Source organism: Calliphora vicina, chromosome 5, assembly GCF_958450345.1.
Source record: "Calliphora vicina chromosome 5, idCalVici1.1, whole genome shotgun sequence".
Classification (NCBI taxonomy): domain Eukaryota; kingdom Metazoa; phylum Arthropoda; class Insecta; order Diptera; family Calliphoridae; genus Calliphora; species Calliphora vicina.
Genome location: NC_088784.1, coordinates 51,868,063 through 51,884,568, shown reverse-complemented (window position 1 = coordinate 51,884,568; position 16,506 = coordinate 51,868,063). Strand labels below are relative to the sequence as shown.

The window sequence follows — 16,506 nt, the reverse complement described above, 5'->3', positions numbered from 1 at the left end:
TCAGTTTTATTTAATTTTAGAATCGGTTCCGTAGCTGTTTTTGGGGACATAAAGGAAATGTTTCATGAAGTTGTTGTTGCTGAGGAAGATAGGTGTTCGCAGAGGTTCTTGTGGCGAGATGATGCTAGTGGTCCACCGGAAGTGTATGAGATGCTTGTGATGACATTTGGAGCTGCGTGTTCGCCCTGTATTGCCCATTATGTGAAGGAAACAAATGCAATGGAGCATCGAAATCGTTTCCCTAGAGCCGTGAAGTCAATTTTGGACCATCATTACGTAGATGACTTTGTAGAAAGTTTTGTAAATCCGTCAAAAGCCATTGAAATAGCCATACAAGTTCGTGAAATACATAAAGCTGCCAAGAGCCAAGAAATGTTGTCCATGTAAAGGTTCCACGATTTTATTTTGGAAATGGTTTGCCCTTGGAGTTAGAGCTGCATATTTTTGTTGATGCCAGTGAAGATGATTGGAGATGGTTGCCTACAGTTCTCAATGTTGCCGATGATACTACACGAAGCTGACTGGTCGAAAATGAATTCTGAGAAATCTGATGATTTGTGTGAAGAAGAACTACGCCCCAAATTTGTCATGCTGAGATTTATCAATCGCTGCCGAAAATATGATAAATGTAATGGTTCGAGATGCCTGTGTGCTGAAGAGTTAGGGGTTGCTGAAACTAGTCTGTGTCGTTTTAAAATCTGGTGGTTCTTTAAAAAAGGATAATGTGTTATTTTCCCTTTCACCTTATTTTGATGAAAATAATTTACTTCGAGTGAGCGGTCGTATTGATGCTGCGAGTTGGTTGTCTTTAGATGCCAGGCACCCCATCAAGGTGCATTTAATAAGGTGCCATCGGCAGCACAGCTGATTATAGAAATAGCACGCACAAAAGTCAAACTACATATATAAAAAATATTCGCCCGTACGCCCGTATGTCAAACTCTATATATAAAAAATAAATGAATTCGCCTGTATTTATTTCAATTCGCCAGGGAGCGAATTGTTCAATGTGTTAAAAAGGTTTTAAGAGTAACCCCAAAAGAGCACACCTTGCTAAGTTTGTTAATTGAAGTCGAATACATCGTGAACTCTCGCCCATTGACTCACTTGCCTGTCAGTCCGGAAGACGAAGAACCATTTATGCCTAATCATTTCTTGTTGGGTTCTGCAAATACGGCTCAAACGCCAGAAGGTATTGAGATTACAAAGCCAGTGGTACTGAAGAAGCAGTGGCGAATTGCTCGACAGCTACGAGATCATTTTTGGAAAAGATGGATTGTGGAATATTTGCCCACACTTACAAGACGGTCCAAATGGTGCGAATATACGAAGCCTGTGGCCCCGGGAGATCTTCTACTAATTTGTGATCCAGCTGTTTCCTGTCGAGATTGGAAGAGAGGTCGTGTCGTAAATGTGTTTCCTGGCAGTGATGGTGTAAACCGAAGAGAGGTAAGTCGCTTAATTTATTTACAAGTTATTTTTTGTAACAAGTTCTCTTTTTAGAAATAAACTGTTGCTCAAATATATGCATCATTAAATTAAAATTTGTTTATTTGGGACTTGTTAAATTCGCTGTCCTCAACATATAGGCTCAGGTCGCAGCCAGCGACACAGAAAAAACTGTCAATTTCGTGCAGTGTTATTATAAAAAATAATAATGCATCCACAACAAAGGTGAAGGGTATATAAGATTCGGCATAGCCGAATATAGCAATCTTACTTGTTTATTTTTTAATAGTTTTTTTTATTGGATAAAAGACGAAATACGCAAGATAGGATTTGGATCGTTATAGATAGTGAAGTCGATATAGCCATGTCCGCCTGTATGTTGAAATCAACCTTCCGTAGCCCCCAAATACGTTAAATACATGATTCATACATCAATATATTTAACAAAAAAATATTTTTAAGTATAATTTGGTGAAGGGTATATAAGATTCGGCACAGCTGACCAATATATGGCTATTATGCCAACATTTCTGAACTATGTAATTCATTAGATAATACAATTATAATGTAATTGGTTATAAAATATTATAAAATTTACGTAAAAAAGACAAAATTTTCGTCATGTACAATTTTATAATATTTATGAACATGTTCTTATTCAGAATGAAAAAAAGTTTTGGAAAAAAAATCATGTTGGATTAATAATATTTATTAAAAAATTCACTACAATTATGATTTTTTTTTTTCTGTGTAGATTTTTTTCTATTGAAATTAAAAACTAAAAGCAATTTTTAAATTTGTAATCAGGAATAGCGCAATGCCCAAAAAGTGTTGAAAAATTGCAAAAATGGGATTTTTTGTTTTTTTTTTTGGCTATAATATCCATACCAGTGGCGGTGTTATCGGAACCGTTTACTAAAGTGGGTTACTATATTTTGATATCGTCTATGCGATTTAAGAATTTGGACCTGGTCCGCTCACGACAACCGGTTCTACGTACCGGAATAACCCGAAGATCTTCGGCCAAGGCAACAACAACCTTTCAACCCAGCAACAACAACTATACAATTTTTAATTTCGGAGCTAGACCTTCCGGCATTGTTGCAATTTGCAGTTCAACTGCAATGGCCTCCAAGGGAGGATTTCAGAGATAACCCGATTTATGCGCCAACACAACAGAGAGGAGCGTCGCTGGCGGAACAGATTGAACAGAATCCTGTGAAGAAGGCCTCTATCAGGCCTGTTAAAGAAGGTAAAGCAGAAGGCCTTGGCTGGCTATGACATCGTGTGTTCGCCGCTGGAAGCTAAGCCTTCAAAGACAATAGGACCTGACGGCATATCCATGCTGATGCTAAAACACATAGGCGAGCGGGGAGTCGAGTACCTGACACTGGTTTTTAACCTGTCATTAAGGAAAAGATACGAAAGATTACTTACCTATTTTGATGTTTTGAGGTGCCCCAACACAATTGAAAATAAAAAAATTGCCTATTTTTCATATGGTCATTAAACAACCTTATACTTTATAAACTTTAGTTTATGTTGAATATTTTTATGTATTGTTAGGTCAATATAATTATATCCAAAAATTAAAAAAAAACACACATTTTTACATGAAAAACAAAATTCCAGGGACCGTAACGGTTATAAGTGATATCTAAAAAGTTATTTTATAACAGTTATTTTGTGACTTTAAAAATAAAAATCCATCTAAAGCTGTTATTTTTCAACGTAAAAATAAAAATTCGCATGAAACTCTTAAAAAAGAGTTTTAAATACCCGTCATAAAAAAAACTCATTTGAGGACTTTTATTTTTTCCGTCAGAAAAAAACTCATTTGAGGTCTTTTATTTTTTCCATCATAAAATAAAAGTCATTTGATGAGTTTTATTTTTCCCGTCAGAATATAAAACTCCTTTTATGTAAATTGACACCTAAAGCTTGCCGATACACTATAGGTCAAATGAACACTTTTTCTGTGCTAAATTAATAATGACTACAAAATCATGTTATTCAAACCAAAACCTGTAAGAATTTCATAAGTAAGAATAATTCTATTAAAATAAATGAAATTTTTTTTGCAACCAATAATACAAACACAATACATTGGCGCATATTCAGAAATCATAACTAAAGTCGGAACTAGTAAAACAGAAACTAAAAAATAGTTCATAGATAGTTGTAGATCTCATTCACAATTCATAACTAGCTTAGTTACTGCTTTGACATATAGAGAACACAAAATATCGATAATATTTTGATCGATATATACTGTAATTAATTAAAAGGCTTATAAAGCTATTAAGAGACTATTTTTGTTTTCTAAAAGTACAAAAAAAAAATGAAATTTTTCAATAGAATGTTGTTGACAAAAAAAACACATCTCTAGATTATTTTCTTTTTGTATACATGTATTAAAATGAAATCAATCAGCTGTTTTTTGAATGTATTAGTAGTTGGCATTTAGTTACAACTTTACCCATGATTAAGTGCTAATTGTGCTGAAAGTAACCAATTGTGAATAACTTAAATAGGTACTTAAAAAAGTCAACACTTGGTGATCGTTTATGAATATGCGCCATTGTATTCATTCATTTATTTTAATTATACTAAAACATTTAGTAATTGCTTAAATCTAATTCATTTTGTAAATTTATATCAAAAAGGTCCTCTTCACTTTCATTAATTTCATCGTCTTGGTGGGTAAGGTGAAATTCTTTAATGGGTTCACTGCAACATAATAACTCAATTACTTCAGGTGGAAGTGTGGAACGTTTCCGCTTTTGTAAGAGCCAATTTAAAAATGATGTGGAAATTAATGGATCTGAAATATCAACAGTTTTATATTAAGTCGGAAAATTCGTCTTCTTCGCTTTCGTTGCATCTCAACAATTATTTCAGCAATATGCAGTAAAATGGATTGCAACGAAACTTTGGCAAGGGTCTCATTTGCCTTTACCATTTTTATACCCTACACCACCATAGTGGGGAGGGTATTATGCGTTTGTGCAGATGTTTGTAACGCCCAAAAATATTCCGAAAATCACTTTAACGTGCATAAATCACTTAAAAATGTTGGTATACTCACAAAATTCAACATAGTAATCTTTCATATAGACATAAATCACACGACATAATTTCATGGTGATAGGTCCATAATTGGTCATAGCCCCCATATAAGGCCCACTTCCGAAAATCACTCAAAAATATAAATTATTTAAATTTTAAAAGAAAAATTTGTTTGCTCTTTTACTTAGTGTAGGGTATTATATGGTCGGGCTTGACCGACCATACTTTCTTACTTGTTCTTTTAAAATTTGAATAATTTATATTCTTGAGTGATTTTCGGAAGTGGACTATGACCAATTGTGGAGCGATCGCTATGAAATTAGGTCGTATGATTAATTTCTACATGAAAGTTATTTCTGTTGAATTTTATATGTATACCAACATTTTTAAGAGATTTATGAACGTTAAAGTGATTTTCGGAAGCTGGTCTTATATGGGAGCTATGATTAATTATGGACCGATCATTAGAAAATTAGGTGACATGAATTCCGTATATATTAAACTTATTTGGAGCGAAATTTTTGTTGGTACCTATATAAATTAAACATTTATGACCGATAAAGTCCAATTTCGGTAGGACATTTGTAAGGGGGATAGGTGGAATAATGGAGGGATGTCAGCCAATTTCAATAGGCTTCATCCTTGGGCCGAAAAAATTATATATACCAAATTATGGTGGGTGTTAGACTAATATTTGTGGACGTAACAAACATCTGCACAAACGCATTGTACCGTACCCAATATGGTGGTGTAGGGTATAACAAATTTATTGTTTGCGTTATATGCTTCTCCACTTCATCTGAAAATATGTTAACTTCATTTAAAGACGGCATAATTTTTTTCTTTTGTTGTGCATTCTTGTCGTCATATTTCAAATAGATAGTTTTTTATACAGAGGTTACCTGAATTAAAGAGGCAGTACTCCTAAAACGCAAAAAATCGCAGTTTGAGATAAATTGCTAATAACTATTAATTATTCTTTAATCTATTAGTAAAATTTGAAAGAGGTCAAATGGGGTAAAAAAATTTTATGGCTTACGAAAAGTCAAAGCTTTGAATTAATTTTACAGTTTTTAGGTTATGTAGGAAAATGAGTTATTTTGAGGTATAGCGACATACAGGTAGGCCTCCATTTACGCGGTTTGTTGGGCCCAAAAAAATAGCGTGTAAATCAAATTCGAGTAAAACGAGGTTCTAATTTAGAACGAAATGCTTTTGTGGGCCAATAATTTTTGATTTCGCATAAAACAATACATCAGTCACATAACAAAAAAGAAATTGAGACCTATAAATCGCGTTAAATGAAAGCGGAAATAAGGCGATGATATATACTTTAAGTAAACTTATTTTATTTGTACTTTTAAAAACCCACTAAAAACCTAAGTAAAGTAAAGTAAATAAAAACTCAACTAAAAAAATTATTTCTTATCGAAAATTATGGAAAAAATGTTAATAAAAAAAAAAAATATTCTAATACATAAAAGAGATCAAAACATAACAAAAAATTCATAAAAATTAATGAAGTTTTCAAAAGAGAAATCCGCGTTATATTAAAATCGTGTAAAAAAGTCGCGTATTTGAAAAAATGGTTGCTAATTTGAGTTCGCGTTATACCGAATTCGCGTAAATAAAGTACCGCGCAAATGGAGGCTTACCTGTATATAAAGCAGCTTTAATTAAATACATTTATACTTACTTGTCTCTTTATTTTCCATTTTATACAAATGAATTATGACGAACACAATTCGAGAAACACGCACTTAAAGTTGAGCAAACACTAGGGTATTCAATTAATCGGGTTTCTGGTTTAATCGGTTAATCGAGCAAATAATTAATCGAGGTTTAGATTTATTCGGTTAGTAATCGGTTAATTTAAAATTATTCGATTAACCGAATAATTTCTATTTTAATTTTAAATTGAAAATACAACAACAAATTTTGTGTACAAAAACATAAAAAACAGCAAATAAGGTATTTGAGATCATTTTTGTATACATATCGCCTACTTGCTGCAACATCGTCATAACTCAAAATCCTTGTTTTTTGAACTGAGTAATACAAAATATGCGCTGTTCTATAATCTTTCATATAGTTTTATCAGTTTTCAAAGAAGTCAATTATTTTTTGTGTGAGAGTGTTTTTTTGTTGTAAACATCAAAATTAAAATTCATGTTTTCTCGTGTATTTGATAATTAAAAATTTGGGTTAAATACAGATTAGAAAGATATTAACATCTACTATTTATATTTCTGAAATCGCATGATATGTTGAAAATTTATTTAAGAAATAGTAAAATGTCATAAAATATTCAAACACGTTTTTCTCGAAAAGACTTTTTTTGAATTATGACGTTGTTGCAACAAATTAGCGATGTGTGAGTTTTTTTAGGGTTTTAGTGAGATCTTCTGAAATAATCTTTTATAAAAAGAATATAATTTAAACGATTTTTTTCTGTAGATTTAATAAAACTTTTCTTGGAAAAAAACTCTCAAAACATGATAAAGAATATTCCTTTTTGGATTGTTTTAGATATTGATTAATTTAACAGCTTCGTTTATTTATGATAAAAGACTCATTTCAAAAAAAGTTTTCTATACATGTAAATATAAACAAAGTTTCAAATACATGTAAATTAAATATGTCAGTTGTTATACAACTCACTAATCATAATTATAGGATGTTCAAAAAATATCTAATTTGAAATTTGTATTTGAATTGAAACGGATAAATAAATACAAAAGCATTTTTTTAAGTGCAAAAAAAAGGATTTTCGGTTAATCGGTTAATCGACACAAATTAATCGGTTTATTTGTTATTTGAAAATCGGCAATTTCAAATTATTCGAACAGTTAACCGTCTAAAATTAATCGGTTAACCGATTAACGGTTAATCGATTGAATACCCTAGCAAACACTATTGAAATTGCAAGCACATTTAAAAAAAAATTACATCTATTGACTTTGACGCATAGCTGTGTAACGGTTCTTGAAATTTAAGTCAAACAAAAAATAGGAGTCTTTTATTTGAAGTGTTTCCAATTAAAAAACAAATGTAAAACAGCATTGTGATTTTAACACTTTTGCACAGAGAAAGGTGTCATTTGACCTAATGTGCGATGGTCAGATCATTACAATTTCTAAAGCACCTTGCATTGCAATTGAAAAAATTCATTAAAATAAAAACAATTGGGATTTTAATTTGCTATTGTTTGATTCCTATTATTAAATTGTTGTTGTTTTCCTTTCTTAAACAAATAACTACACTCATTATATCAGATAGACTCAATAAAGAAAAAAGTAGAATATAAACCAAAAGAGTATTATTTTTTGACGGAAAAATGACTTTTATTTTATGACGGAAAAAATAAAAGTCCTCAAATGAGTTTTTTTTACGACAAAAAAAATAAAAGTCCTTAAAAGAGTTTTTTATGACGGATATTTAAAACTCTTTTTTTAAGAGTTTCACGCGAACTTTTATTTTTACGTTGAAAAATAACTGTTAACTCTGGAGTTGGGATCATTTTTTTAATATCACCATAGATTCTGAAAGAGCACGTCAATGCGAATCTATAGGTAAATACATATAACAGCATATGTCTCTGTTGACTCTGACATAGTGATTTTTTGATTTCAAATTTTCTGGATAACCGTTATTTACGGATGTGTGTGAAGTTAAATTCGAATTTAACTAGCACAGACAAAAACCACATTTTTTAACATTTATCATTTTACAGTCAACATAGCACTGTTAAGCACTTAACAGTCATCATAAATATATTGTAGTACATGAAATATATCTGAAATATGTATCTGAAATAATTTCAGAACTATAAAAAATAAAAAAAATAATAAAAAAATAAATTTCTGACTTGAAATAAAAGTAAGATTAATATTGGAATTTAAATCAAATTGAGTTTTTTTAAAAAAAAAGCTCGAGATGATTTGTGACCATTTTGGAAACTGGGTGAATGGTTCGCATACTATACTATATGGAAGTGTTGGTGCAAGGAGCACTTGTTGGAACTGTGGTAGTGGGATATCTGAAATAATCTTGGGATTTGAGAAAATTTGATTTGAAAAATAGTATTTTTTTGAAAAATTTTCTGGAGAGGATTTTTGTCCATTTTGGGAATTGTGTGGAAGGTTCGCATATTACACTATATAGATATGGTGGTCCAAGAGGTACTTGTTGGAACTGTGGTAGTGGGATAATCTTGGGATTTGAGAAATTTCGACTTGAAAAATGTAATATTGCTGGAGAGGATTAGTGTCCATTTTGGGAATTGTGTGGAAGGTTCGCATATTACACTATATAGATATGGTGGTCCAAGAGGTACTTGTTGGAACTGTGGTAGTGGAATATCTGAAATAATCTTGGGATTTGAGAAATTTCGACTTGAAAAATTTTATTTTTTTTTAAAAAATTTTGTTGAAAGGATTTTTGTCCATTTTGGGAATTGTGTTGAAGGTTCGCATATTACACTATATAGATATGGTGGACCAAGAGGTACTTGTTGGAACTGTGGTAGTGGGATATCTGAAATAATCTTGGGATTTGAGAAATTTCGACTTGAAAATTTTTATTTTTTTTTTAAAAATTTTCTGGAGAGGATTTTTGTCCATTTTGGGAATAGGTTCGCATATTACACTACATAGATATGGTGGTCCAAGAGGTACTTGTTGGAACTGTGGTAGTGGGATATCTAAAATAATCTTGGGATTTGAGAAATTTCGACTTGAATAATTTTATTTTTTTTTTTGAAAAATTTTCTGGAGAGGATTTTTGTCCATTTTGGGAATTGTGTGGAAGGTTCGCATATTACACTATATAGATATGGTGGTCCAAGAGGTAATTGTTGGAACCGTGGTAGTGGGATATCTGAAATAAGCTTGGGATTTGAGAAATTTCGACTTGAAAAATGTAATATTGCTGGAGAGGATTAGTGTCCATTTTGGGAATTGTGTGGAAGGTTCGCATATTACACTATATAGATATGGTGGTCCAAGAGGTACTTGTTGGAACTGTATTAATGGGATATCTGAAATAATCTTGGGATTTGAGAAATTTCGACTTGAAAAATTTAATTTTTTTAAAAATTTTCTGGAGAGGACTTTTGTCCATTTTGGGAATTGTGTGGAAGGTTCGCATATTACACTATATAGATATGGTGGACCAAGAGGTACTTGTTGGAACTGTGGTAGTGGGATATCTGAAATAATCTTGGGATTTGAGAAATTTCGACTTGAATAATTTAATTTTTTTTTTTGAAAAATTTTCTGGAAAAGATTAGTGTCCATTTTGGGAATTGTGTGGAAGGTTCGCATATTACACTATATAGATATGGTGGACCAAGAGGTACTTGTTGGAACTGTTTTAGTGGGATATCTGAAATAATCTTGGGATTTGAGAAAACTTAAGTTTTTTGAAAAAAAAGCTCGAGATGATTTGTGACCATTTTGGAACTTGGTGAATGGTTCGCATACTATACTATATGGAAGTGTTGGTGCAAGGAGCACTTGTTGGAACTGTGGTAGTGGGATATCTGAAATAATCTTGGGATTTGAAAAATAGTATTTTTTTGAAAAATTTTCTGGAGAGGATTTTTGTCCATTTTGGGAATTGTGTGGAAGGTTCGCATATTACACTATATAGATATGGTGGTACAAGAGGTACTTGTTGGAACTGTGGTAGTGGGATATCTGAAATAATCTTGGGATTTGAGAAATTTCGACTTGAAAAATGTAATATTGCTGGAGAGGATTAGTGTCCATTTTGGGAATTGTGTGGAAGGTTCGCATATTACACTATATAGATATGGTGGTCCACGAGGTACTTGTTGGAACTGTGGTAGTGGAATATCTGAAATAATCTTGGGATTTGAGAAATTTCGACTTGAAAAATTTTATTTTTTTTTTGAAAAATTTTGTAGAAAGGATTTTTGTCCATTTTGGGAATTGTGTGGAAGGTTCGCATATTACACTATATAGATATGGTGGACCACGAGATACTTGTTGGAACTGTGGTAGTGGGATATCTGAAATAATCTTGGGATTTGAGAAATTTCGACTTGAAAATTTTTATTTTTTTTTGAAAAATTTTCTGGAGAGGATTTTGTCCATTTTGGGAATAGGTTCGCATATTACACTATATAAATATGGTGGTCCAAGAGGTACTTGTTGGAACTGTTGTAGTGGGATATCTAAAATAATCTTGGGATTTGAGAAATTTCAGATATCCCATTAATACAGTTCCAACAAGTACCTCTTGGACCACCATATCTATATAGTGTAATATGCGAACATTCCACACAATTCCCAAAATGGACACTAATCCTCTCCAGCAATATTACATTTTTCAAGTCGAAATTTCTCAAATCCCAAGATTATTTCAGATATCCCACTACCACAGTTCCAACAAGTACCTCTTGGACCACCATATCTATATAGTGTAATATGCGAACCTTCCACACAATTCCCAAAATGGACAAAAATCCTCTCCAGAAAATTTTTCAAAAAAATACTATTTTTCAAATCCCAAGATTATTTCAGATATCCCACTACCACAGTTCCAACAAGTGCTCCTTGCACCAACACTTCCATATAGTATAGTATGCGAACCATTCACCAAGTTCCAAAATGGTCACAAATCATCTCGAGCTTTTTTTTCAAAAAACTTAAGTTTTCTCAAATCCCAAGATTATTTCAGATATCCCACTAAAACAGTTCCAACAAGTACCTCTTGGTCCACCATATCTATATAGTGTAATATGCGAACCTTCCACACAATTCCCAAAATGGACACTAATCTTTTCCAGAAAATTTTTCAAAAAAAAAAATTAAATTATTCAAGTCGAAATTTCTCAAATCCCAAGATTATTTCAGATATCCCACTACCACAGTTCCAACAAGTATCTCGTGGTCCACCATATCTATATAGTGTAATATGCGAACCTTCCACACAATTCCCAAAATGGACAAAAATCCTTTCTACAAAATTTTTCAAAAAAAAATAAAATTTTTCAAGTCGAAATTTCTCAAATCCCAAGATTATTTCAGATATTCCACTACCACAGTTCCAACAAGTACCTCGTGGACCACCATATCTATATAGTGTAATATGCGAACCTTCCACACAATTCCCAAAATGGACACTAATCCTCTCCAGCAATATTACATTTTTCAAGTCGAAATTTCTCAAATCCCAAGATTATTTCAGATATCCCACTACCACGGTTCCAACAATTACCTCTTGGACCACCATATCTATATAGTGTAATATGCGAACCTTCCACACAATTCCCAAAATGGACAAAAATCCTCTCCAGAAAATTTTTCAAAAAAAAAATATAATTATTCAAGTCGAAATTTCTCAAATCCCAAGATTATTTTAGATATCCCACTACCACAGTTCCAACAAGTACCTCTTGGACCACCATATCTATATAGTGTAATATGCGAACCTATTCCCAAAATGGACAAAAATCCTCTCCAGAAAATTTTTCAAAAAAAAATAAAAATGTTCAAGTCGAAATTTCTCAAATCCCAAGATTATTTCAGATATCCCACTACCACAGTTCCAACAAGTACCTCTTGGTCCACCATATCTATATAGTGTAATATGCGAACCTTCAACACAATTCCCAAAATGGACAAAAATCCTTTCTACAAAATTTTAAAAAAAAAAATAAAATTTTTCAAGTCGAAATTTCTCAAATCCCAAGATTATTTCAGATATTCCACTACCACAGTTCCAACAAGTACCTCTTGGACCACCATATCTATATAGTGTAATATGCGAACCTTCCACACAATTCCCAAAATAGACACTAATCCTCTCCAGCAATATTACATTTTTCAAGTCGAAATTTCTCAAATCCCAAGATTATTTCAGATATCCCTCTACCACAGTTCCAACAAGTACCTCTTGGACCACCATATCTATATAGTGTAATATGCGAACCTTCCACACAATTCCCAAAATGGACAAAAATCCTCTCCAGAAAATTTTTCAAAAAAATACTATTTTTCAAATCAAATTTTCTCAAATCCCAAGATTATTTCAGATATCCCACTTCCACAGTTCCAACAAGTGCTCCTTGCACCAACACTTCCATATAGTATAGTATGCGAACCATTCACCCAGTTTCCAAAATGGTCACAAATCATCTCGAGCTTTTTTTTTAAAAAACTTAAGGTTTATCAAATCCCAAGATTATTTCAGGTATCCCACTATAACAGTTCCAACAAGTGCTCATTGCACCAACATTTCTATATAGTGTAGTATGCGAACCTTTCACCCAGTTCCCAAAATGGTCACTAATCCTCTCCAGCTTTTGTTTTCAAAAAACTCAATTTTATTTAAATTCCAATATTAATTCTTACTATCTTACTTTTATTTCAAGTCAGAAATTTATTTTTTTATTATTTTTTTTATTTTTTATAGTTCTGAAATTATTTCAGATACATATTTCAGATATATTTCATGTACTACAATTTATTTATGATGACTGTTAAGTGCTTAACAGTGCTATGTTGACTGTAAAATGATCAATGTTAAAAAATGTGGTTTTTGTCTGTGCTAGTTAAATTCGAATTTAACTTCACACACATTATTTACGGTCCCTGCTAAATTCATATTTCATACGTTTTACAACCCACATATGCCGAAGTGGGTATTTTTATACCCAATCCACAAAATCGTACATGTAGCTTAGGAAAGTGGGCCTAATCACTTGGTTATTTTTTTACTGATAGAGGACATCAAAGACTACTAGACATAAGGAGGGCATTGGGGACTTCCACTCCCCCCATTTTCTAGACCCATTTATTTTTGTATTATTATAATGATGTGGGGCACCTCTATATATACGATCCACAAAATGAAATTTTTTGTGTATATTTAGGAGTTAAAAAAGCAACTTTTAACAGGTATTCCAAAGCGATTACGAAATAAAAATAAAAATCACTCCACCCTAGTATGTATACATTAAAATGTATTTCAATTACTTACCTAAATTTTCATATATATCATCAGAAACATCCCATCTATCTATAATGCCAAGAAATTGCTCCAAGTAGGCAAATGTTGCTGTTTTTGGGTTGTTAGTGCACCATAGTTGAATTACTTTTGTCATAGGATCATCTCCACTTATCGTATTTTCATCGCATAAAAACTTTTGTCTAGCCAATGACGCCAACCCTCGCCAGTCTCGTTCATAACCCTCTTCTGAACGTAAGACCTTTCTTGAATTTAATAAATGAGAGAGCTTTCGTAATGATTTTTTACTGAGCGCAGTCAAAGGAATTTCCTGAAATGTAATTACATCACTTTCTACAGCTGCAGTTGGAGAATCAATTGAGCCTATGCTGCTATTTATGCTCATGTTGCTGTGATTCATGTTTGTTATTGATAATGCAAGATTTTGAACCATTTTATCTAAATTAAATAAGAAATAAAAAAACATATACATATTTAGATTTGCAGCTTAATTGAAGAATATTTTAACTTTTAAAGTCCTTATTAACCTAGTGTTTACACATACTCAATACATTCACACTTTTTCACTAATAAAATCACACATAGAACCACATGCAGCGCACTGTCCGTGAATTTAGGTGGACGGTGATTTTTGAAGTGAAGATAAACAGAGCTGACAATAAAAAGTTGTAGTAAAGTAATAAGTCTAAAGCTACGTACACACGGTTGTCAGATCTTACAATATTGTCAGAAAAATTTTCAGAAAATGTCTAACAACCGTGTAAACTTACAATTTTTGTCTTACAACGTTGTCAGAAAAAGTATTGTCAGTACATTGTAGGACAATAATATTATCAGACATCTGACAATCGTGTAAACACCTTACGTTGCCATTGCCAGATCATTGTAAGATCATTGTCAGAAACTTTTTATTGTCATATGTGCGAAGTTTATGCATCTGACAATGGCATCATTGTCAGTGCAAAAAACACACGATCATGACCCTATACTCAGTTTGTCCATTTTGGTGACCAATTTTTGTTTTTATGGGCCAAAGATTTTGAAAATCAGTGGGCTCTCAAAAAATGGTGTCATTAATTTTTGGCCAAAAGCTAATTCAGACTTGGTAATACCGCTTAACTTTATATGGCAATAATATAGCTAAGAGTCCGCCAAACAAATTTTGTTAACATTTTTTTCCAAAAAATAGATTTTTCGTGCACTTTTTTTGAAAAAAATATAGGAAGAATATTTTTTTTTTTACTTTTTTTAGAATAACTTCCAGGGACTCCTAATTTGTCACTAACAATATTGAGTAATGTTGTAGCTACGGTAAATCTGAATAACTCTTGTGAACATATCGATGCATTATGAACGTGTCTAGTCCCTCTAAATAGCACATTCGTTTTTACTATTTTTTGACTCTAAAACAAAGATTGTTTGTTGAAATAGTATGATCAAGTCCACACTTCTATGTTGTGCTGTATTATTTAGTCGGCACACATTTAAAAAACAAATCGCCAAAATTGATCAAATTGTTCGGAGACCATTCGCAATAAATTATGATACAACTCCGGCTCGTCAGTTCGTAAGTGGATGAGCAATGTAGCGTAAAATCCTTCCTACTGAAGTACCCAATCCTTTACCCAAACTTTACGACGATTTTTTGCTGTTTTGCCTTCATCCGTCATGCAATGGCTTTTTTCTGTTCCATAATAATACTTTAAATTTCCAACTTTTTAATAAATACACACAGATGACAATTAAAATTGTTTGTAAAAAGATTTGAATTTTCTTCTGACAATGTCTAACAAGAGATCTGGTTACCTTTGCCATACAACAATCTGACAACCGTGTGAACTGACAATTTTTGTTGGCATATACATTTATTGTTTGACAATTGTCTGACAATGAAATTGTAAGGTTTTCTTACAATCGTCTAAACTGACAATTTACCTTTTGGTAATAATATTTCATTGTCAGTACATTGCGAGCACATTGCCAGATCTGACAACATTGTAAAATCTGACAACCGTGTGTACGTAGCTTAATTTTAACTTTTTTATGTATATTTATAAAGAAAATGTAAAAATGACCATTAAGGCGTATCGTTTTCGTTAAAAAATACTAATTTCATAAGTTTATATAATTAAAATTGTTAACACAAACATTTTCCCCAGAAATGTTTGTATTTTAAAATAATTTTAACACTTTATGGTACATAATTAATAAAGACTAGCTATTACCCGCTACTTCGTTAGCATATATTTTGATATTAAAATAAAAGTAGGTAGGCCTCCATTTACGCGGTTTGTTGGGCCCAAAAAAATAGCGTGTGAATCAAATTCGCGTAAAGCGAGGTTCTAATTTAGAACGAAATGCTTTTGTCGGGCCAATATTTTTTTATTTCGCGTAAAACAATACATCAGTCACATAACAAAAAAGAAATTGGTACCTAAAAATCGCGTTAAATAGAAAACACATATGTATAATATACATATCGTCTCCTTAAATGAAAGCTGACGTAACTATACAGAAGTTCAAAATCGAGTTATTGATTTTATAACGTATCCTGTAAAAACAATAAAAATGTAGTTACGTCCGTTTGCATTTAAGGCGACGATATATACTTTAAGTAAACTTATTTTATTTGTAATGCTAAAAACTTACTTAGAACAAAAGTAAAGTAAAAAAACTCAACTAAAAAAATTTGGGGGATTCAAACGGTCTCATATTACGTCGTATTGTCATAATGTCATAAAATATTTTTTTAGTTTTAACAAATTTTTGTTGGGTTTCAAAAAAAAAATTTATAAACTAATAACACTTTTTGAACTATGTTTATTGGTTTGTCATAAAATAACACTTTTTTTGTTTGCAGCACTACAAGAATTTTTTTAAACTAAACAAATATTTTACGACATTATGACAATACGACCTAATAGCAGACGGTTTGAATCCCCCAATTATTTCTTATCGAAAATTAAGGAAAAAATTTCAATTAAAATAACA

At 31.9% G+C, this 16,506-nt stretch overlaps 1 protein-coding gene across 1 annotated transcript in view; it reads right to left on the bottom strand.

The window, feature by feature from the left end:
- The window catches only part of Myd88, a 169,051-nt gene that overhangs the window by 110,579 nt on the left and 41,966 nt on the right, over positions 1–16,506 (bottom strand). The window contains exon 2 of the mRNA XM_065511439.1: positions 13,528–13,953. Within this exon, the coding sequence (XP_065367511.1) occupies positions 13,528–13,948 (421 nt within the window). The 5' untranslated portion in view covers positions 13,949–13,953. The remainder of the gene's footprint in view (positions 1–13,527; positions 13,954–16,506) is intronic.